The sequence below is a fragment of the Anthonomus grandis genome, chromosome 9 (genome assembly GCF_022605725.1).
Source record: "Anthonomus grandis grandis chromosome 9, icAntGran1.3, whole genome shotgun sequence".
In the NCBI taxonomy this organism is placed as follows: domain Eukaryota; kingdom Metazoa; phylum Arthropoda; class Insecta; order Coleoptera; family Curculionidae; genus Anthonomus; species Anthonomus grandis.
This window is the reverse complement of record NC_065554.1, coordinates 24,742,616-24,767,756: the sequence shown is the minus strand read 5'-3', so window position 1 is coordinate 24,767,756 and position 25,141 is coordinate 24,742,616. Positions and strand designations below refer to the sequence as shown.

The 25,141-nt window shown below is 29.0% G+C and overlaps 1 protein-coding gene across 1 annotated transcript in view; it reads right to left on the bottom strand.

Annotated features, from left to right (window-relative positions):
* Window positions 1–25,141, bottom strand: part of LOC126740368 (homeobox protein cut) — a 129,549-nt gene that overhangs the window by 63,704 nt on the left and 40,704 nt on the right. The window contains 1 exon segment of the mRNA XM_050446345.1: window positions 8,645–8,788. Within this exon segment, the coding sequence (XP_050302302.1) occupies window positions 8,645–8,788 (144 nt within the window).

Here is a 25,141-nt window from a genome sequence, read left to right as displayed (position 1 = left end):
TCTGATACCTTCTGGTGTTGGTATGGTGTTCCTAGTATAAACAGCTCTCTTTAATACTAAGTACTGAGCACAACAGAAATACCAAACGAGCACAACAGTCCCCATCTTCAAGAGAGGACTAAAAATATCCCTCGGCTACAGGGAAATTACCTTATTGAATAAAACAATGATGAAGGTCATGAAACAAATAGAAGAAGGTCATAGAATATAAAAATCCGGCATTCATCAGCTTTGTCGATCTAAATAAAGTATTTGAGTCCAACTAGGCGACGTCATAAGAATTTTGGTGGAAAAAAATTTTAGGTAATCTCGAATTTCAATACCACCAACTCTACTAAAGTTGAAGTAGGACCAGATACTTGGAAGAGTAAATAGCTTCAAATTAGAATAGTTGGTTCGAAATTCATGCAAACGGAGCAAAATCTAGATAACAATTTTTGATAAAAAAGGTCCAATTATATTTTAATTAAACCTAAACTATAAATGATGAAAAAAAGTGCGAACATACGCAAAATCATAATGATAATATTGATGGTGATGATAACTATGTCTCAAGGTTAAACCATATTGATATGATAGTTATGTCATCTGCAAACACTACAACTCCTAAGTTAGAAAAGAGTGGTTACAAAATTCAAGTTTCTAATTGATTCTCTAAAGGCTATGATTTTTTGACCTTTTATTATAGTTAAATTGATTATTGGTGTCATCCTTGATTCTAACATAATTTTCTGCTTATGAAAAATGTTTTTTAAGTGAAAATTCAGCTAAAATAGATCAGATGGTGCTAGTAGATCGTTACAGTCCCACTTTGTATACAAAATCTTATTTTTTTTAAGCACAACTTGATCATCTAAGGTTAGTTTTTTCAAGATATGAGAATTTTGTAGTAATTCCTGATTGATAATGATTCAGACCCAAGCTAAGGTTGTCTTTAAAATCAATTTCTGTCGTCCGTCATAGCTCGGTGTTTCGTGTAAAGAAAAATTATTTTTTTCAGATCTTAAGGGATATTTAAAAAATTCAATTTTTCTTGGTGAAAACCCCAAAAGTCGACTTTTTTTATTTGCTCTTATAATATTTTTAATTTAGTTTTTTGACAAAAAAAAACAATTGTTTTCACTGACAAAAAGTTATGACTCAACAAAGTAAAATGTTCGGTTGCGTCCCTTTCTGCTTAATGAAAGTGTGTGGAATACAAAGGGTTAAGCTCGCCCTCTTACTGTTATTATTGAGGCCCTTGAATGCGAGATAAAATTGCGTCTGCTTGTAATATCCCAAATAATTTAAAAAGTCTCAATTTAGACCACTAATAAACCCTGAAAATAGTTGAAACTTTTCTTAGTCGGCCTAAACCAATAAAATCGTACGTAAAAAGTACTTTTATTAGTAGTTTTAACGTACGTTTATTTTAAAGTAGAGGCAGGCAGGCGGACCCTTTCTAGTTAATTCGTTTCCAAAAAAACCTCGAAATTTTACGAGGCTTTTATACTTTAATGAAAGTATTCCTATCGAAAGTTTAATTATAAAAATAAAAACAACATTTGTCAAGAAGATGGGGCAATTCGGAAGCGAGTTTAAAACGGTAACAGCTCATAAAATTCTAGAAAAACATGTAAGTAGTGTCATCGGCGTGTAAAAAAAAAATCGGAAAGCCACATATAAAAAGTCAAAAATAGACTAGATTTTCGGTAAGTGGGCATAAAAAAACATAAGAAGCCGTACCCGTGTATTTTTGTTTTGCCTCTATCGTTTAATTTATTCGATTTTTAAGAACTGCGTAAAATGTCACTTTTAACAGCGAAATGGGACAAATTTATCGAGGGATCGGCTCGTAAATACATTGGAGGAATCTATTAAAAAGTTTTCGGGTGTTCGATCGTTAACAGATAAAAATCGAGAAAAACACATGTTTCTTCCAGGGCCCGGTTATTTTTAGGAAATTTGTAATTATGGCGGATTTAGAGTGTGACGAGGAAATCTGATCAAAGAGGACGCGTGATATATCGACAATAAATTGTCATATCACATAACGTTAGGAATTTCGAATTTATTATCTGAGATCATGGGCTTTTAAGTATGTTTTATTTTGTTTATTTGGTCTATAGGGTCAACTTTAATAAACTTGAAATAATCAGGGTTTGTGTTTTTTATTGCAGAAAACAAGGCTTTATAAAGGCTAGTTGATAAAGGTAACTGGTTTATTTAAATATTGTTTTTTTTTCGATATTTTGTCAATATTTAAAAAAAATAAGAAAATAGAAAATGTTGTTTTCCAAGTTTTTTTTTCTAAAGATCTGTTTGGTTGAAACCTCAAAAACTAGCTTAGAATGTGTTTTTCAGGCATTTGAATTTTTTTGTTCAGAAACAAAAGTCCAAAGCAGAATTTTAGTCAGAAAAAGTTTAATGGTTTGCAGTTGACAGCACTATCATGTTGCACCTACAACACTAAATAAATATTTTTCCATACGCAGAAGCTTTGCACCTTTCAGGTCTAATCGTTTGCAGACGACAGAACCTTCATTAAACAAATACTTTTTCCATACGCGGAAACTCCCTTTTTCCATGTCATAAGCGGCATTCGAGTTGGCGATCGCGAACATACCTAAATCGTAGAATCCGAGCGATTTTATTTATTTTTGCCTGGGCTTTTATTCGGTGTAGTATCGCATGCAACGTTATTATAAACCTGCACTATATTCCGAATAATTTAGTGCGAGCGATTTTACGCGAGATAGGGGCAAAATAGGCAAAATACTTTCGGTTTGTTATAAATTATGAAGTAAAAGGGCCTGTGTACCGATGCGACGTGTAACGCGTACATACGAATGCCTTATTTATTTGAATACTTTAGATAAGTCAAAAAGTCGATTTGTTAGCTTTAACGGCCGCATTTGCATGTCTAGAACGGATTTAAAACGGGCTTTAAGGAAACGCCGCGCAATGTATTAAGAATATCGAGCTTTTTTTTTTGTTTAAATAAATTAATAAATGCCTTGCTAAGTATGTATGCATATTTTACCGACGCGTGTGCTATATGCGGGTCAATTTACCCACATACACCGAAAAAAAAAGCGAATTTATCTTCAACCTCGTTTCCATCTTTGAATTATATTAATCACTTAAAAATAATCATTAATAACCTTTAAAAGGGCTTCAACCTTCATTAAAAACCCTCACTTTGGTCCCGGAATAATGACATTAGGCCCTAAAATAACGACCCAAATATATACACACGGCTTTGAAGGTATATAATATAGGGAAAATATGTATTATGTTCCTTTCTCCATATTAGTATCGAATTTCTAATACCCTTCAATTTTACTTTGTTTTAAAACACATTTAGGGGTTAAGGTACTGAATATACATGTTTTGTTTAAAGGCTAAATAAACCCTTTTTTATATGATTTTTTAAATGCTTTTAATAGTCATTAATTTTTTCATATACTTCAAACAAAATTAAACAATAATTTATAGGTTTGATTTATTTTGTAATGGATTTTCTTGATTTTTCCAACATTTCACGATTTTTTGTCTTAATTGCAATAAAGTCCAAAGAAAAGCTGATAAAATTGATGAAAAGTGTTATGAAGATAAAGCTCGATATAAGAAAAAATAATAAAAATCCCTGGAAAATATATTTTTTCTTAATGTTTTTTTTAACTGAATTATCGACAATATTTTTTTTTTAATTAAATTAATATATTTTTTTTGTAAATCGTTAAAATAAATTTTAATACATTTTATTGATTTTCAGTTATGTACAAGCTAAATTAACTGAAATTGATATAAACAAAGTTCCAATTGGTCCATATTTTTCTATAGGATCCTAGATTGAAAAATTCTATAAACAAAAACAGATTTTCGAAAATTTCTTGATTTTTATTAAAAATCTGATTCGGAAATTAACAAATACATTAAAAATAACTCGATTTCAAATTTTATTTTATTTATTTAAGAAAGTCGAAAGGCTTGTTTGTTTTTCAGCTTTTTTATCGATTTTTTAGTTACCCCAATACCTATACAATTTTTAATTATTTAAACCCAAGACAAAAAGAGTTTGGATTTAAAAAAAATTACAAACATCTGGAGCATAAATTATAAAATACCGGAAAAATTTAGATTTTTAATTTTTTTGTTTTATACATCCAAACTTATGATACCAATCTAAATAACAAAAAATAATATTAAAAAAAAAATTGTTGTTTTTTTTTTTTAATTAAATAAAATATTTTTGTAAATCGATAAAATAATTAAATTTTCTCGCTTAAGGCGATGTTTAGTTAAGTAAAAGCCAAATTAACTAAAATTAAATCGAAAAAAAAATTAAGAAAAATAAAAACAGCTATTTTTCTTCTAAGAATGATTTTAAAAAATCAAGTCTAAAAATCCCTGGAAAAATAACGTTTTTAAAAAAAATATTTAAAATTTTCGTGAATCGTTAAAATAAATTTAATACAATTTCTCGCTTAAGATGATTTCTAGTTAAATAAAGGCTAAATAAATGAAAATTAAATGAAAAAAACGTCGAATGCTCCATATTTTCCTATAATATTCTATATTGAAAAATTGAAAAAACCAGAACAGATTTTCGGATATTTATTGATTTTTTATACAAAATTGATCCAAAAATTAAAAAATACATGGACAATTTTGATTTTTAAATTGTATGTTTTATACGTGCAAATTCACGATACTAATCTAAATATTATAAGAATAAAAAAGTTCATTACTGAGTATTTCCTCGTCTTAATTAAATAAGGCGAGTAAAATTAAATCCACAAAAAAATTAAAAAAAATTAAAAACCGTTTTTTTTCTAAAATTAATTAAAAAAATTCAGCCGGAAAATTTAATTTGATCTTCATTGTTTATATTTTTCGTTATTTGAAAATTAATTAATACATTTTTCGTAACTCTTTAAATTGTACTTAATACGCTTTCTCGCTTAACAAGATTTTCACTTAAGAAAAGCCAAATTAACTGAAACTAAACCCAAAAAAGCACCAATTGGACAGCATTTTGGAAGTATGTGGATTTTTGATAAAAATTTGATCAAAAAATTAAAAAACACATGAAAAATAAACCGATTCAAAATTATTTAATTTATTTAAATAAAAAACTTCTTTTTTCAATACATATACAGTTTTAAATTATTTGAACGTAAGAAAAAAACTGGATTCTTTATGAAATCTTGGACCAAAAAACTGCAAAATACACGAAAAAATTTGATTTCTAAATTTTAATTCATAAAAAGAATCGAACATCCTTTTTTTCACTTTCTTAGAACACTCTTAATAACTAACATTAATTTAAATCAAAATGAGCAACTTGTGTCTACATTAAATGACATGCTTTGATACGAGTACCATTTGCAAATAAAAGACTTAAGTATTCTTGTACGGAAAAAATACATAAGCAAAAACACTTTAATTATAAACAATAAATTCCACAATAAGCATGCTTCTTGTCAATAGACTTTATTTTTTAATAAAACTAATCCTTTCTCCCCCGTTTTCCAATAAAAATATTAATATTTCCATCAAAACTCACCCGGCGGCCCTCCATCATATTTGTCGTGATTTGATTCGAAACAAACGGGGCTAAATGCCCTCCCCAGTATTGCCGCACGAAATCCCCATTTTTTTTTCACATCGAATCTAACAACTTATATTGAATATTGTTGTCAAAAGGCATTAAACGGCATCGGGACGTATCGAAAAACAAAAGAAACGCCATAAAAGGGGAGCGCAACACGCGAATTGAAAATAATAAAATAACGTACGGTGAGGACGACCGGTAACGTAGGAAAATCGGGACTTTTCATCTAGAAAAAGAATCATTTTCCAGTCAAAAGTTATGGGAAAAATTGAAGGAGAAACCTCCAGTCCATCAGCAAAAATGCCTCTGGGGATACAGGTTATATAGACTTCTATTATAAGACTAATAGAGAGATTATCTTAGATTCTCATTGGAGAATGAATCTCATCAAAGCAGTCACAGCTGCTCCAATAACCATTGTGATCCACAATTCTTTTGCTCTTTTTTTTCTGGACTCCAAGATGCAGTTTCTTTTTCAAAAGCTTTCCTTCAGTTCTTAAGAACTCGTAAATTTCATGGATTCTCAGTATTCGTAGTATAGTATCTTTCATTTTAGGTACTATGAATTTTCTGCAGATCTATTTTCTATGATACAACGTCTTTAGGTTCCTTTTTAATCAGAAGCAATAAATCTTTAATTAAAATATATGAAGCACTTAAGGTCATCAGCAAAACAAAGAAATCTTGGGTAAAGAAAACACTGGGACACACAAGAAGTGGGATCCTTGAGATTTCTTTTATGCACCCTTAGATTTGGAATTGTGTACCCTCACTAATTAAGTGCGATCTTTAAGGTAACTCTGAATCTACATCAACATACTACCATCAGTACCAGCTGTTTCCGATTTCTGCATGAAAATAGTATGATTGACCGTGTCGAAGGCCTTAGAGAAGTCGGTATATTGCGTGGACATCACCGGAACAATCCAAAACCTTTGACAAATAATTCACATTAGTTAGCGTTATTAGAATCAATAGATCTTCCTTCCTTTAAGGATCCCATGTTGTTTCTCCCTAATAGTGCAAGGTCATAAATTCGATATAGATATATTGACAATTTCTTTAAATAACTTATGAATCGTGCTAAGCTTACACACTAGTCTAAGGTACGTAATATTTTTCCTATTTGTAGATTTGTATATTCGAAGTTAATAGCTGACCTTACAAGACTTAGGAAATATTCCAGTTGAAAATGATGTCGAGAGGTCGAATGATGGAAAGTTTTTAGCTCTACGTAATTTACAAATTTCCAAAACTGTCGGTTGTTTCTGTTTCTGCCTTGTTTATATGCCAAGAAATGCTGTAGACGTAGGAAGAAACCTTTAGTCCATCAGCCAAGGAACCTATGGCATACAAGTCCTATAAAGAATTTTCTTTCTTCTACTTTCTTTCTATACAGACTTCAATGATCAGACTAATAGAGAGATGATGATATAAAATATTTTCACTGGAGAATGAATCTCATCAAAGCAGTCACATTTTTCCAAATAATGATTGTGATCCACAGTTATTCTTTTTTGTGGCTTTATTGTTTGCATTTTTCTCTGGATTCTTAGATGCAGTGACTTATTCAATATTTGTAATGATTTAAAAGAACGAAACTGTATGCAGTAAGCTAATATCGAAAAAGTAAATATTATATGAATAAATTATTAAAAAGTAAATAAAATGATCGTGAAATAATATTAATATCTCAGTCTTTAAATATTTCAAAATTACGGTCTGTGTTACATTCATTATATTGAAAAATGATAATATTATAAAAAGTACAACTTGTATCATAGGTTTTGACCGGTTCATGTTTAATGTTTAAGGCATTTATTTGACAATTTTTAACATTGGACAATTACACATTAAATACTTTGCAGAAATCATCTGCGTGACATTGTAAACAGAAATATGTAAAATGAAGAGAGTAGAAAAATACAAAACAATCAGATTGACATTAAAAAAAAAGATACTGCATGAATGAATATGTTTTATAGACAGGGTATAATATATAATATATATATAATCAATTAATAAGGTAATACAAAATATTATATAAAATAAAAAACATCTACAAATTATTAGTTTCTTTTCAGTCTATGAAACCAATATGCTAGCAAGGTAAATACTTCTATGGATAGGAAGTCGTTTCTTGGATTCTTAGCATTTCTGCTATTGTACCTTTCCTTCAAGGTATTTTGAACCCTTTTTAGATCTGTTCCCTATATAATAATTATTTATTTATTTTATTGGGTATTACGTCCTATTTCAGTAAAAGTTAATCAAAAAACCTCTGGTATACAAGCTCTATAGACTTCAATGATAAGACTAACAGAGATATCATCTCATATTCTCACTGAAGAATGAATTTCATCAAACCAGTCACAGTTGCTTCAATTAATAATTGGGATCGGCATTTTTTCCTTTTCTGGTTTCATTTTGACCATTTTTTTTTGACGATACCAATGACGCCTTCAAGGTTTCTTTTTGATCAGAAGTGAATAATTAAAGCGGTACTCGATTTAAAAAGTCAGTCTCAAATTTACAACTAAAAGGATCTCAAAAAAACTTCTTCAATTTATTAAAAAAAAATTGAAATGCTGTAAAGTAAGCAAGGAATCATCAGACAACAGATCCGACATAAAAAAAATCAGTCCGACTTAAATAATGAATTAATTTATTCGAATAAACGTAATAAATAACAACCATTTAACAAACCCAACATGTTCATTCCCTCTCGATCTATTACCTATGATAAGACACCTGGAAGGTTTCTTTTTCATCCTAATTTAAAAAATCAGTCCAAAGGTTACATTCTTAATTAAAAGAAAAGACCATCCACCAAAAAAAAATCTGAAGATGTAAGCAACCAGTCTCTATTTATATTTACTCCTTCGGAGTCATTTTGTTCAATATAAAATCTATAAAGGTCCATTCAATTTCATTCTTCCTTAGTAATTTTATCCACATTAACATGGAAAACCTTAAACTAGTTTTATTGGAAATTGATTGTATCAGGTACCCCCAAGTGCACATTTAACTCATATAAAAACTCACCTCTTTATCCTTGGTTGCCATTTCGGATTCGAAACTTTGCCTGTCCATGTTCGATGTGTCTTTGTTCTCGCAGTTGTTCGTTCCATTGTTGCCAGACAGTTGTTCTTTAAGGGTTGTGACTTCTTTCTCCGCCAGGGTCGCCCTCTGTAAAAGAAAAAAACGTTTTTTAAAAAAAAAATCGTAATCCCTATTGTTCTTAAGGGTAGATCCAAACACCCTTCTGCCAGCCGCTGGCTTAATGGATCTATAAAACCGAAGATATATAATCCCGATATGTCATATCGTCGAATTTGCATATTGACCATGAGAAACAGTCATGCCATACCTCCGTCTTGCTTCTTGTCGTGTATGCCAATAGAGAGGTGAATAACATTTTTATTATAATGGTCGATAAGGGGGGTTGATAATATTTTTTTTTTCGGATTACACATATAGGGTGAGTCACATAACTGGTTTTATTGGTTAATGGTGAAATTAATAGTGGGGTTGCTCATCTGCATATGGCGGTTGCAAGACGTTGGTTACGTGAGTTTCGCAATATATAATACGCGTCGTATTCGATATTTTTTAATATCGTTTTGCCCCCCCATGCGAATAAATATGGCGGATTCGTATATTCGGCGTCTACGGGGTTGATTTATGGGGTTTCTAATCAGAGAAAAAAAGTCGGGGATTTAGATTTGGGTTATTAAAAACCGCCGAATTTTTTTGTATGGGCCGGAATACGTGATGGGCCATAAAAAGATTCCCCACTATGGGGTTTGAGTGGAAGTTTTTTATAGGGTTGAAGAATCAGTTTTTTTTTTAATGTGCAATATTAAAGCCAAGTATTTTTTTGTCATTTTGCAACATTTATTTTTGTTGTTTTTCCTGGTTCAGAACCAATTACCTTCGAAATCCGTTTTTTTTTAATTCTCTGGTAATTTAAGTAATTTTTGTTTAATTTAAGTTTTTTTTATTACTTTCTGGAAAAACTATTATATGTTTTTAAATGAAATAACTTTATTTGCCTAAAAATTTTTTTTACAGTTTATATCACTTTAACTGCCTGAGAAAAATGATATTTTTGCCTTGCATTTGTTAAATTAATTTTTTTTATTATTACAGGCAATTGAAAAAAAAAATAAAATTTTTTCACATTTTATGCATTTTCGGGTAACTTGAGTAAAATTATTTTTTTTTTAATTTCTTGATCACTAATTAGTGCCTCAATTTTTATACAAGAAACAATTTTTTTTAATTCTACATGGTTTTTCAAATTTTGAAATTCTTATTGAAAACAAATTACGACTAGTTTTTTATTACATGGGAATTTTTTAGTTTTTAGAACAATGGTAAAATCCCTATAGAAATTACATCAACTGTCTGGAAGAAATTAAAAAAATGCCATTTTGAGGAACTAAATAAGTGGTTTTCTATGTATTTAAAGTAGTGTCTTTTTAATTAGAAAAAAGGCTAGAAGTACCCAAAGAATTGACTTCAACTCGCTGGACGAATTAAAAAAGTACTTACAAGATTTTTAATATCTCAAACACCTCCAAGCCTTAAAAACAATATTTATACCTTTTTCTATTTGTTAAAATAATTTTTCTTATTCTTACAGGCCTAAGCTAATTTTTTTAACTTCTTGATCACTGTGCACAAATGCCTCAATTTTTATGCAAAAAACATTTTTTTTAACCTACATAATCTTTTAAATTTTAAAATTCTCATTAACTCTTATTTAAAAAAAAAGGACCTGGAAATTACTATAATTTCCCTATAAAGAATTACTATAATTCCCTAATTGAGAAAAAATCCTCAGCAACTCATAATACACATAAACAAGGTTTGCAGCTGGTTTAAAAATGTCCATTAATGTAAAAAATGCAACGTCATAATATTTTGTAGAAAAAGACAATAATATTAAGTTTGGTTACAACATTGAACCAACTTAGTGAGATCAAGGACTTGTGAGTAGTGTATTAGTGAGTGCTGAAGTTCAATTGCCACTATATTTCTATAGGGAAAAAAGCATACCAATCTCTGGGGTTCCTTATTAAATATAGTAAAAGCTTTAAAATTGATATAGTTATGAGGACTATAGGGAGACCATATTTCGAATATGTTTCCCAAATCTGGATGCCTTTAGCCCAAATCCAGATAGATCACATTGAGAAAGTTCAAAAGCGGCTTCTGAGATACCTCTATTTTAAACAAAATAATGTACGTAAGGATCATTTTGGTGTAACATGATTTTTTGTATCTTAAATGGTTGTTGAATTAAAGCCATTTTTTATCACGAAATGTACAATAATTAAATTTTTCTTTTAGTGGCGAAATATCTTTTAGTCACTAGAGATAAATTAATTATTTAATGTAACAGCATAGGGGCTTCCCTGAGGATGATTTTGGTGTATTAATATTTTTTGTACCTCAAAGGGTTGTTGAGTTAAAGCCAGTTTTGTTAAGCAGGGTGCATTAAGTAGTGTTTTCTTTATATTGCTGATATATTTTTTAATGTAATTCAAAAACCACTGGAGATAAATTAATTATTTTTTGCAAGTTGAATTTTAGCCAGTTTTATCAATCAGTGTACAAATTCATTTATGGTCTCATATAGAACATGTTGGATAATTCTGATATTCAAGTTTATCAAATTGAAGAAATTGAAGTATGGTGGATTAAAGAATTTGTTATATTTTATTTATTTTCAGGTAACTTAATAACTTAGTAATTTTTGTTTATATTTTTTAAGTTTCTTGATCACGTATAAGTGCCTTAATTTTGATGTAAAAAACATTTTTTTAACTCCATTGCTATTTAAACTTTAAAATTCTTATTAACTTTCACTTTTCTTTAAAAAAAATGTTAACGACTAGTTTTTCATTATATGGATATTTTTAAATTTTTTAGAAAAACAGCCTTAAAGTTCCAGTGGAAATTACTACTGCCTGAAAGAAATAAAAAAATTACTTTAATTCTCTAAAAGAAAAAAAATTCTCAATAACATAAAGCCGTCTGAGTTAAATTGCATTTTAGGTATAAACCTTAAAATGTTTTTTATGCATTTAAAGCAATTTCTTGACTCTTAAATTAATTACTCTAGCTGCCTGGAAGAAGTAAAAAAAATTCAGAGTATTTTTTGGATCAAAAAAATGGCTTAAAGTGCCTATAGAAATGACCTCAACTGCCTGTAAGAAATAAAAAAATAACTATAATCCTATAAAAGATAAAAAAATCCTTGACAACTCAAAAAAGTCTGAGTGAAATTTGATTTTAAAATTAAATCCTAAAATCGTTTTAAGACACTCTCATGACTATAAATTAAATAACTTTAACAGCATGAAAGATGTAAAACAATCCTTTTAACCATTTTTAGGCATTTAAAGTAGAGTTTTCTTTTAAATCAGAAAAGTGCCCTAAGAGAGTACCTTAAGTTCCTGGACAAACAAAAAACTACTTTCATTCCCCAAGATGAAAAAAGTTTCGGGTTAATCATTTAGACCTCAATGCCTCCCTCACTCCTCACAGTTTCTAACCCCAATTAGGCTTCATTTATAACAACCAATTGTGGTAAATAAATATGCCTTCTTCAAACCCAACTCTTCAGATGTGCTCCTCACAAATCCCATAAAATAAATAAGCCGTCGAAGAACGGACGAATCTTTCGAGCACATGTTTCGCCTTTTTTTACTTATAGAGAGCCATCAATATTTATTTTTTGTCGCTGACATCTGGCAAAGTCTGTCTCTCCTTAATAAGTCGCATTCTTATGCAGGAAACCTAAATCATTTCGGGAGATTCGGTGTGTTTTTTTATCTCTGTTGTCATTTAATGACTATAATCACTTCGGTTCTATATTTGGCATTATATTGAACAAAGAAGAAAAAAGAGTCGTAGTGTAGCGTGTAGGTCGAATGAAAATGATGTTATGATTCAGCCTGATCGGGACAGGGCGTGGCCCCTGTAGCAGACAAGCCGGAGAGACAACCCGGTGACTTATTCTTTAAATTCTGAATAATCTGAATATACATTAATAAATATGAAAATCAATTAACCAGCCGCCGTATTGTTTACGTTTCGTGGTTTTGTTTTTGTAATTTCAGGGGGTCATTGTTTCGGATGTTGTGGGTTTTCTACGGGCTTTAATATTTATCTGACGTCGCCTCTTTTTTAATATATACTCTCCTCCAACTGGTTAATTATTAATACATCTTGTTTCTGATTTATTTCACTTGCTTTCGCAGAACCTTATTTGTGGCATTTTTTCCACCCTCTCCAATATACATTTCGTGTATAAAGGGAAGAGCCAATATAGTATAGCCACCCCAATTTTCCCGTATACACCTTATTATTAATAAGCCCCCGAATCGCGCCTCCATAACGCGAAGCTATATATTTTGATTTTTAATTCAAAACCTCCATAGCGCAAGGTGTTTTATGGCCCTGATATACCCACCGATAATAATGATCTTATATTATATTCCCTTGTTTTTTTCACCTCTCCCAAGGTTTCTTGCTTTTACTATGGTTTATGGTTATGTTAGTTTAAGGCAAATATACATTTTAAAAGAGTACCTATCAATTGAGATAAAAAATATGATTTATTTCTATATTATTAGCAAAATAATTTAGGAACAAACTTCTATAGTGTTCAAAAGCAGTGCAGGATTTTTTTTTTCAGACGCCTTTAAATTAGTTAAATACACATATTGTAAAGAGGGACAAAAGTACGATTGATATTATATTTAGAAGGTAATAGTAAGTCTTAAATAGTCTTGTATACACATCTGGAATATGCCTCAAACGTCTGGTCGTCTGTACCATCATTGCGTCTCTACATAATTAAAAAGGTACAAACACGTTTTTTGAGATTCTTATATGTAAGAAAAAATAAATAATTCCCCAATGTCATGTCATACAGGGCAATATTGAGAATATATGAGTTGGAAGACAGCATCAGGCAGTAATGTTCATTAATTTCTTCGTAATAAATGCTAAATACAGGAGTTGTGATTTTATAAAGCACATTTTCTTTAAGGTACCAAGGACTAGATTAACAATAACTAGTAAATATCTGTTTTACATAAATATCTGTAATTCTACGTCTTCAATAAATAACGGATTTGTAATAAAGTCTGGAAGAATGTTGATATATTTAATACTAAAATAAGAAAAATTAAAAAATTGCGTAATACATGGTCTAATGTTTCTAAGTATATCTTATTTAGAGTCCATTTTTGGTTTAGCGTTAGTATTTCTTGGTTTATTAATTTGTGTTTGTTTAGTCTTTTCGTTGTTACATATACTTCACATATAATTACTAGTACTTCGTTTATAGTGCTCGTGAAGTTTTTTAAATAATTGAATGAACTATTAAAATATTTTGGAAATATGCCAGAAAATATGTTGGTTAAAATTTTTAATTAAGACTATAAGAATTACTGTTTAGGTCCCATTCCTTGCATTTATCATTATACTGAAAGACTGATAGCAGATCTTTAATATTTTGTATTTCTTTAAGACAAAGGAATTATTTATACTGTTATTATCTATGCCTTAAATATTTATAGTTGTTCGCTGATTTCTTTCAATTTCTTTTTGATTTTTTCTTATAATAATATTTTCAGTTTTAGTTGCACCACTTTTTATTCTCTTTAAATTGTTTTTTTTAAATATTACTATTTTTTTTAAACAATTTTAATAATTAATAAATATGCTTCATAGTCGTTTAAATTGTCATTAAAAATTTAGCGATTTAATATAAAAAAGTGTATTATTTGTTTAATTAACAAATATTGATATTAATAAATACAAGTTACTTTCAGTTTGATAAATAATAGTTCCTTGCTTTAATATTCTTTAATACAATTTAATTTTTCGGAAAAAAAACAATTTTTCTTAGGAATTTTAATAATTGATTAATGTGCTTCATATTCATTTAAATTATGCATCATAAACCCCAACAATTTAAAACAATTTATTAAACATTTCCAACAAAAATTAAAATGCGCTTTGGTTGTTAAATAAATAATATCTTAATTTGTTTATTTATTTATTATAATTTTTTCGTTGTTCAAAATACTAATATACTAGTAGGCTTGTTTGGTATTCGAATATTGTAGTTTTATTTACGATAAGAATTTGTTTTCTAGATATTTTTTTGTACACATATAAATACGGCATTTAGGTATAATTTTGTACAAACATGTAAATAGCAAATATTTTTCTGTAACACATTGATCAATTGATTGAATCTAAGGTACAATTTAAATTAAAATAAAATATAAAATTTATCTTTAAATTTTAATAATAAATACATGTGCGTCATACCCATTTAAATTATGCGTTATAAAAACTCAAGAATTAAATTCAATTTTTTTCTTATAAAAATCCAAATGTCTCTTATCTATTTAACTATGAATATTAATAAAGAATAAAATTTTTATTAAATTTGATGAATAATAGTGCATCCTTTTAATATTTTTCAATCCACGTTTAATTAGAAAAAGTGCTATTAAAAAAAAATGTGCGTTATAGTCGTTTAAATTATGCATCGTAAAAACCCAAGAATTTAATGAACTTTTTCTTATTTTCAACATAAATCAAAATGTAGCTTCGCTATGTAATTACATAAATAAAACTAGTGAATAAAATTTAAGCCTAGTTTGCATTAATTTCATAAATAAATATTTTCAAGTAGAAATTTAATTTTAAAAATTAAATACACAAAGGTGTCACAGCTATTTAAAAACGCACAAAGTAAAATAAAAACTTGATACATAATTAAACAGGCAACAAACGAAACTAACAATAAAGAACCAATTTCTGAAACCTTGAATTTGAACCAGAAAAACTTGCTTAACTTCTTTATATTTATGCCACCAAAATTAAATTAAATTTTTTTTTTAAATTACTTAAAAATTTTAATTAATTTACCATTATACTATACAGGAAATACTTTCTCTAAAATACTTTAACTTGGTTTCATATGGGTACATATTCTTAAAAAAAATTATTAAGATTTTGTTAAAAATTACTACTTACAGATTCATTGATATTAGAACAATGGCAGATGCTATTCCAATTTTTACTTTGGAATAACATATATATCGTTTCTTTAAAATTAAACTTTAAATTATTTATTGATTTATATATTTTTGTTCTGTTTTCTCAACTGACACATGTACCTATGTTAATAATGCTATGTTATGTTCTGTAGATAATTTATTATTTATTGACTTAAACCGGTTGGAAAATTTAAGAAAATAGGTCTTATTCCAATTCAAAATGCAAAAGTCTTTAAGGAGTTTTTGAACTTCTCTATTATAACCTAATTTGACCATCTGAAAAAACAAGCCAATTACTTACCTTAAAATAAAATAATTTTTACATTTTTTTCTTTTGTTTTATTTAAACATGTCTAGACTTAACTTGCTTCATCGCATTTTCAAACCGAAAAAAAACTGTTTTATTGAAAAAGCGTTGACAAGGTACGTTTACATTATCATTCATAATAGTCAAAAGAAGTGCCATGTGGTATATATTTAGACATCCAAATGTTATTCTTCGACCAAAAGGCAGCGTGTTCATTTAAAAGACGTTCAAAAGTAATTTCTCAAGTTTAAGTGGCCCCCGTTAGAGATCACTTTTCCATCGATATCGTGCAAGAAAAAAACCCTTTAATTATCATTAATTAAAGATTACTTTCGCGGTTTTTTTCCTCCTTACTGCCTCTCCCCTCCGTTCCTTTTTTGGCGCGTTGGAAATTAAGACCACTCCATTTTAATTTGATTGGGCCCTTGAAGTTTCAAATTCTCAAAGTAAATCTGTCGATATCCCGGCTATATTTCGCGAAAGTATCTTTCTGACTGTTTAATTACGAAAAGTTTTCCGGAGTCAATCCCTTTTTAGAGAACCAATAAGTCCACGTCGCTAATTATAACTTAATTAACTTAAGTGAAGGCTTTCGAAGGTTTTTTTTTTGTAGCAACCAGCCTCAGGATGGTTTGTTTAATTGCAATCGGTGAGGTTTAAATGAAGTTTTAAAAATAACGAAACCTAAGTAATTATGTGGGACGAGTTAAGTTTAATAAATGGATTTGTTTTTTTACATTAGAGATTTTAACCCATTAATTTTTCCCAATGTCTATGAGTTCTAGAACCAGGTGATCCAAACAGAATTACCTAATTTTTCAACGGATATCCTTACACCTTTATAACCAATATTAATTTCCAAATAACTCCCATTAACCGAGCCAAAAAAAAACAAAAAGCAAAAATCCAAACTAATTCAGGCCCAACATAAAACAATCAGGCCGATTTAAATAAAGAACGCATTATTCGAAAAAACGTATTAAATGACAACCATTCCAACAAACTTAACATGCAAATGATTGACTGTGAAACAAAGGACATCTGAGGGCCCCCTTGTTGTTGTTTTCCATCAACAAAAGAAAAGGGTCGCGCCACTAAGACCTCGTGTATACGTCAATCACTCCTACGCCGCGTTGACCACGGCTTCCTGTCGTATAAATTTTATTTATAAAAGGTCTTATTGCTAACTAGGAGCGAGATCGAGCTGCTCACAGGACCCTATTTATTATTTCTAATGGACAATTTCGTTAATTGAAAGAACAATCATCGGGAGCGTTAAAAAAACGCGCGAATGTTTTTTTGAATGAAAGGGTTTCCGGTGCTTTTTTATATATAAGGACAAAACAAATTAAGTCAAACATAGGTGGCCAGGATACATTTTCTGCTATTGGTTTACAATTACCCTAAAAAATACATTAAATTATCATATCAAATAATCAAGGCAATATTCAAGGTTGACTTAGTGGAAGGCCAAGAAACTGAAATTTATTAAAAAATTCATAATAAAATAAGTAGATAACATGCTGGACATATCCAAATATACATATATCAGAATTGAAGTTCTACAGTTCCAGACAATAAGAAAATTACCTTTTAATTTGCCTAAAACCTAGCCAGAGGCATTTCCAGGCCAAAATCCTTATTAAAAAATAAACATGCATCATGTCCATTTAAGTTATGCCTTAAAATGTACTTAATAATTCGCTAAAAATGTTGTAATTTGCCATCGTAATTTAATTTTTTTGTCACGTTATATTTGTTTATTTATTTTGAAGCTTTGTTCTATCAATATACAAAATCTATCCACATTTAGCAGCATTAAGAAATACTAAATATAATTTGCCAAATATGGTCTAAATTTAATGGACTCAATGGATTAAATATTCGGTGCTTTTTTATCTATGGTTTTTAAGAATAAAACAAATTGAGTCAAACATAGATGGTTAGAATATATTTTCCATTATTGGTTAATAATAACCCTAAAAAATAGATTAAATTGAAAGCTTACTAGTTAAAAAGCCAAGAAACTGGAATTTCTGGAAGGTCAAGGAATTGAATTTATAAAAAAAATTTTAATAAATCAAGTAGATAACATGCTATACATGTTTACTTATTTTATTTATTTATTAACAACAAACCACCTGACAGGTAACAAACCCAATTATAAGGTGAATAAATAAATAATAAAAATTGTACAGAAAATAACTACGTTACAGATTGGATGACTATATAAAAAAAAAGAAACTGAAGGCTACAAAAAAAAATGAAAATACAAGATTAAACCAAGTACTGAAAAACGAGATAAACACTAAATATAACTAAACAGTAAGAGCTTTATTGCTATCAAATTAAAATAATACAGAAAAATGTTGTACCTCTATATAAATACCAATAGTTTTAAATATTACGTTACTTTACGGCAGTATCTGCAAAAAGATCGGCGTACTTTGACTTAGAATTGTATGGGTTACACATTAAATAAACTGGTGAAAATTTTAGAATATCTGTACAAGGTGTTTGTAAGGAAAAGAAATTTCTGAGGCATATATCAGAATTAAGGTTCCATAATTCAAAAAATTATGAAAATTACCTTTTAACTTAACCAGAGGCATTTTCAGATTGAAACCCTTATTAATTAATAAACATACATCAGATCCATTTAAGTTATGCCTTAAAATGTAGTTAATAATTCGCTAAAAATATTGTAATTTTCCATCGTAATTTAATTTTTTTTCACGTTATGTTTGTTTCTTTATTTTGAAATTTTGTTCATCTTTTCACATTTAACAGCAACAAGAAATATTTAATATAACTTTTCAAATATAGGAACTTATTGGACTCAATAAATTAAATATTTGGTGCTTTTTTATATATTAGGTCAGGACATATTATATACTAGTGGTTAATAATAACCTTAAAAAATACATTAAGTAATCATAGAGGCAATATTCAATGCTTACTAACTAAAAGCTCAAGAAACCGGAATTTCTGGAAAGCCAAGAAATTCAATTTATAATTGTATTAAAATAAGTAGATAACATGGTATACATATCCTTATATACTTATAACAGAAAGGAGGTTATTTAATTCTAGACATTATGAAAATCACCTTTTAATTTTCTAAAAACTTAACCAGAGGCATTTCCAGACCAAAATCCTTGTTAATAAATAAACATGCATCATGTCCATTTAAGTTACGCCTTAAAATGTACTTAATATTTTGCTAAAAAAGTTGTAATTTTCCATCGTAATATAATTTTTTTTTACGTTATGTGTGTTTATTTATTTTGAAATTTTGTTCATTTATCCAGCCCTAACAGCATTAAGAAATGATTAATATAAATTGCCAAATATGGCCCGAATTTAGTGGACTCAATGAATTTGGTGCTTTTTTATATATGGTTCTTAAGAACGAAACAAATTAAGTCTAAATAATAAATTATTGGTTAATAGGGACCCTTACAGTACACTAAACTACCAAATAAGCTAAATTTAACTTCAATGATAAAAAGTCACTAGACTAACCGTAATATTGACTCTTCTTCTTGTAAGTTAAACATTCTCACAATTTCCATCACTGAGAACAATCATCTTAAGACTATAAAAATTTAAATCAAACATGGATGGCTAAGGATACGATTTTCTACCCTCAGTTAGTAATAACTCGAAAAAAACCACCCTTTTATAAGACAAAGGGCAATACAAAAGTTAGATTTGAATATTTGATAGTGATTTATAGGACTACTTTTGCGCGGGGTTAGATAGACCGAGCCTACGCATTATATGTGAAATCGCTAAGGGGTGATTTAGCCTTCGGGGTGTATATGAAGTCACTCTGGTTTGCATAGATGGAATATTTAATAACACTATAGGAGTTCGATATAAATCATATTGTTATTATTGTGGGGGTGAACAGCAGGAAGCGTGCATATTTTTTTCTTGAATTATTATTTTTTTTTTTAAATAAGTTTAAATTTAAATAGTTTTTCTGTTTATTTATTGTACTATATAAAACAGCTAAAAGGCCAGTTATAGATACCATTCTAATAACTTGAAAGTATGACGTCTTGTAAACTAGGATAATTCTTCATTTTACTTATTTCTATGTAAGATGTTAAATACTATTTTAGTTCCTCGAATGCCTGTGAGAAAATAAACATTACTTTAAAAAGTTAAATATGATTATAAGAAATTTCGGAATTTTCAGGCAACAAAATTCTTTACATAAGGCAGACTAATGAGAAAATTAAGAAGTCATTAATTGGAAGTAAAAAAATCACCTAAAAGCACAAGAAACCTATTTTTTAATTTGACTTTATCTGCTTACACTTAAACTCACTTTAAGTTAATAAATACTATAAATTCGGAGAATAAATAGGCGTTTCATTCATGCTTTATTCATTAACCAAGCCCTAAGAAATCCAAAATCAATTTTAAAGTTTTGAAGTGGGTATTCCAAGAAGTCAAAAACAAATTAGCTAAAAGCATCAAAATTCGGATTTTTAAAATTTTACTCTTTAAAAAAAACGACTTTTAACCACTAAAAAACTCAACTTTAATACCGTTTTCTTCACTTTCTAACTGATAAATTTTTATGGCTTACTTACCCTTATAAAGTCTATCCCATTTTAACTAACTTTATAACAAAGAAAACCGTATAATAATAGAAATTATTATCAAATAATAAGAATTAATTTGTCTAACAATGGACCACTGTGCAGCCTGAAATTGTAAGCCAATTATAAACAGAATGAATACTCGTTAATTCTGAATGCTGATCAACAGAAAATCGGTATTTCCGATAAGACACATCTGCGTATGTACAATGTAGCGTGTTATATATATATTTTTTTAAATTGATAATTGCGTTATTTTGTTAGTCATCTATTGTTAAAGGTTTTGAATGGACCTGTCTACGTAAGCGTTAAGTGAAAAAATTAGTAATAAATTTCTTATTTTCTCGCTTACAAAGTTGTACAGTCGCGTTACAATATACCAAAGTGTTATGTTCGACAAACACATAATTAAATTACTTGATAAGAAGTCGATTGGATCGGCACAAATCCGGCTTACGAAGAATAAATGTTTATCAATCGTCGGAGTACGTTACTTTGTAAGTGATATTTTGAAAAGTTATGAGAATATCATAACTTTGTTATAAGCAATATATGAGTTTCTGAGAAATAATAATAAAATACGTGTCTAATGTATAAAATTTTAAACAGAAATTGCTCTTATTTTTGTTATGACACAAAACGATTTAAAGCTCTTAATGCTTTGAAAATTCTTAAGGACACATATTGAATAACAGCAATAAAAGTCTGTTTTTCGTCAGTTATCGATAACCGAAGTGGCTGAGTGGAGCTTTTAAGTGATTTTGAGATGTTAGACTATTAAGAGGGCTGGAATGATTTTTATTTTGATTTTTTTTAATTAACTATAAAGTTGATATTAATGGGTTTATATAGTAATGATGATGATGATGATCATTATTTATTTATTTTATATTTTTAACTGTTTTAATTATTGTACTGCCTTTATTACAAGTTAATAAATATTTTACGTTACTAATATTAGTTTTTCAGAACGTTGTTTTATTTACACTACTTTAAATCCCTCGGAAGAAATATATATTTTTATAAGAAAATGAATATTGCTTCAGGTACCCGAAAAAAGCAAAATGCTTAAGCAATTAAAAAACTCGAAAAAAATTATTTAAAATATCAAAGAGAGAAAATCAAAATAATTTTAAATGACTGGAAAGGGCAAAAAAAATATTTTTTTAACTATCTGCAAAAAAATGACTTTTATCAACAAAAGAACTAAATCAACTGAAAAAAGCTAAAAAGGTTCCCAGGTATTAAAAAAAGAGAAGAAGAAACAAGTTATTAATAACTCGTCAACATTAAAGAAGAAAAATCATCAGCAACGTTATATGGATATTGCATCAATCGCTTTTGCACACTTTCTTGTGATATCATAGCATCAAATTCAAAGAGTAGCTACTGTGCGGCGGATTAAGGAGCAGACGACAGGCATATATTGCTTGTGACAGTTGACGGACTCGGATGCACATGAATGAGTGCATTGTCAGCTTCCGAAGTAATAGCGGTTATTCTACAAAAGCGCACTCTTATATATTTATGTTAGATCTGTAGTTTCTAGCCTTGAAGAGGGTTCCAATTGAAGAAATTAGTTCTTTTAAAGTAAAAATTGCAGCACTGGAAAACGACAAATACGCATTCTCTTCTGAAACTATTTTATATGAAGTGAGTGATAAAATCAAGATTGATTAAAGTCTTAGTATACTGGGTCTACAGCACGAGGTGAATTGTAGAGTGCCACGTGTGGGAAAATCAATAACACACAGTGCATTAGTGTTGAAATAGTGAAATCAGCACTTAAAGCAGGAAATAAACTGAAAAACTCAAGGTTTAAAATTTCTAGTGACTAGACCAAAATGTAGCCTTAAGCATACAATTGTGCCAAGGAAATAACGAATGCCAGAAAAGTAGTATCTCAACGAGAGAGTCCGATAGTTTCTCAATGAATTCATATATCAGAATGTCGCATAGAACAACTTTTTGCTCTTTGTCAAATAATTAATATGTGTTTATTACAGTTACACAGGGAAGTGTATGAATGGCATGGCGAATCTTTTGAGCATTGATGGTCTATCGTCAAATGATGAATTTGGTCTAACACTTCAATGTCCCATGGGGCTCTTCAATTAGCTCAATCGTTTATTAGTTATCTTAACTGTTTTCAGCTTAATAAAATATCCAATAGTAAAAATATGTTCTTAGATTTAGCATTTTCTAATATCTGTGACGTACTCATTACTGTAGCTTCTGATCCACTAGTTCAGAGAAGTGTTCATCATTTTAGCTAGGAGTGTACTGTTGAGGGAACAAGAGTCGACAGCTTGGCTTACTATGAGTATTCCTTTGATTATAGAAATGTTACCTATAGGGAAATTAACAACATTCTGACTTCTATTGAGGGAGTCTTTAAATATGAATGATTTGAATATAGCTACCAATATATTTTATGAAATAATTGCCACACATGTGGCAGACTTTGTTTAGTTGAAAAGGTATGGAACTTCTTTAATTTCCTAAGTGGTTCTCTTTATAATAGAGAAAGTTGACTTTGTAGAAAATAAGAGCTTAGTTTATGTACGCAAGATCGCACATTTGTAAACTATAAAAAATTTAAGTAATTGTAAATGGTTAATAATTATTTTGGAAATTTAGGAAATTTATTTCAATGATAGATCAAGCCATTCTCTGTTAAATACACTCTATTATAATATTTAGTCTGCTTCTACTGGTCAGAAAATTGCTAATCTTTTTAGGCATTATATTCAGACAGTTTATACTGATAAGCAACATTTGCCATTTTCAGGTAAGACAATTACCGACAATAATGTTGATGAAGATAACAAAAGAGAAGATATTGGAGCAGATAGTAACTTCCCTCAAAGTTTTCTCTAGATACTGATGGTCTATCTACCTATTTTTTTAAAGCAATGTGTTTACACAATTACCTTACCATTATATTTTTTAATAAATCGTTGGAAACCTCAGTGTTTCCTGATGCCTGTAAGGTTAATTATGTGGTATGAATTTGATAGAGTGAAGCTAAAGATAATATTGGAAATTATCGCAGTGTCTCTATCCAGTCAACTATTCTTAAGCTGTTTGATTCTCTAGTTGCTCAACAGCTTTGATGGTTATACAAAAAATTAATATCTGACTCTTGTCATAACAAATCTACTCTTGCGAATTTGATTACCTAGCAATCACTTATTCTGAAGAGCATAGACGGGTATGATTAAATAGACTCCATCTATACTGACTTTTCCAAGGCATTCGATCGGGTTACCTTCATATCCTATTAAGGAGGTTGGTGAAACTGAATTAGAGTTATGATTTTCCAGTATATTGTTTAATCGTGTAAATCATATTAAAATTGGGGCTTTCTTGTCTGATACCATATATGCTAATTCAGGGGTTCCTTAAGGCACTAATACACTGTTCACCTTTACTCATTACTTTATTTGTATATATGATATAACTTATTGTTCTGAGATCAGGAAATGTCTAAAATTTGCTGATGATTTGAAGCTTTGGAGATCTATTATGCGTCCATTAGACCAGGTACTCCTGCAACGAGATATTTGATATACTATTTATGTTTAAAATTGTTGGACTGTCATATTCCTTTAAATTCAATTGGTTTTAATCTATTGTACCAACAGCCAAGACACCAGTCAATATTCTATATTTCCTTTCACAGAACCTTGTATGATATAAATATCCTTATCGATAGGAATTTGACTCTAATAAATAATCTTAATATTGATATATTGAATATGTTTTTAAATCAGTTGAGAAGTTACGCTGCTTGAAATAATTGAGATTATACAAGTATTATTATCAATAATTTAATTAGTATTATTATATATTATTTTATTATATTTTTTTTTAGAGTGTTATTTAGTTTTAACGGCTAAGTAACGGAATTTTTCCCGTAATTAATAAATAAATAAAAAAAATTCTTTTTAAGAAGGTTTGAGTAGAACAACGGACTCACGTTAAATTACCGTAAATGTGACATAAATACGTCAAAAACAATTTTTTTTTCGTCAAGAAAAGATAAAAACTAACGAAATACCTATACTATATTCGACTATACCTTATTACTTCTCTATAGGTTCTCATAGCCCTTGACATTTACCAATAAATATAGGAAATTGCCTATTAAAAATATTTAGATTGACTACGTATGGGGTAAAAGCACATGTTTTAGTTTATTTAGAGTTTCCTGCCACCTTAGGCCGCTCTTGAAAAATCAAGGTTAATTTTTTCCCACACCAGCATAAAATCCATTAAAAGCTTAATTAAACACACTACTTATAAACGCCCATTTATGCTTTATCAGCTAATTCCTTGAAAGTTTAAACAAAAGATGAGGTGAAGCTTTTTTTTATTCTACCGAAACTTTCATGCTCCTAAAACAAAAACAAATGCAAAACAATTTATGAAAATGTTATTGCAGCTGTCACGGCGATGTCGAAATGCATATTTTAAATGTTCGTTTTTTTTTTTTGTTTTTGATGAATATTGACATTAA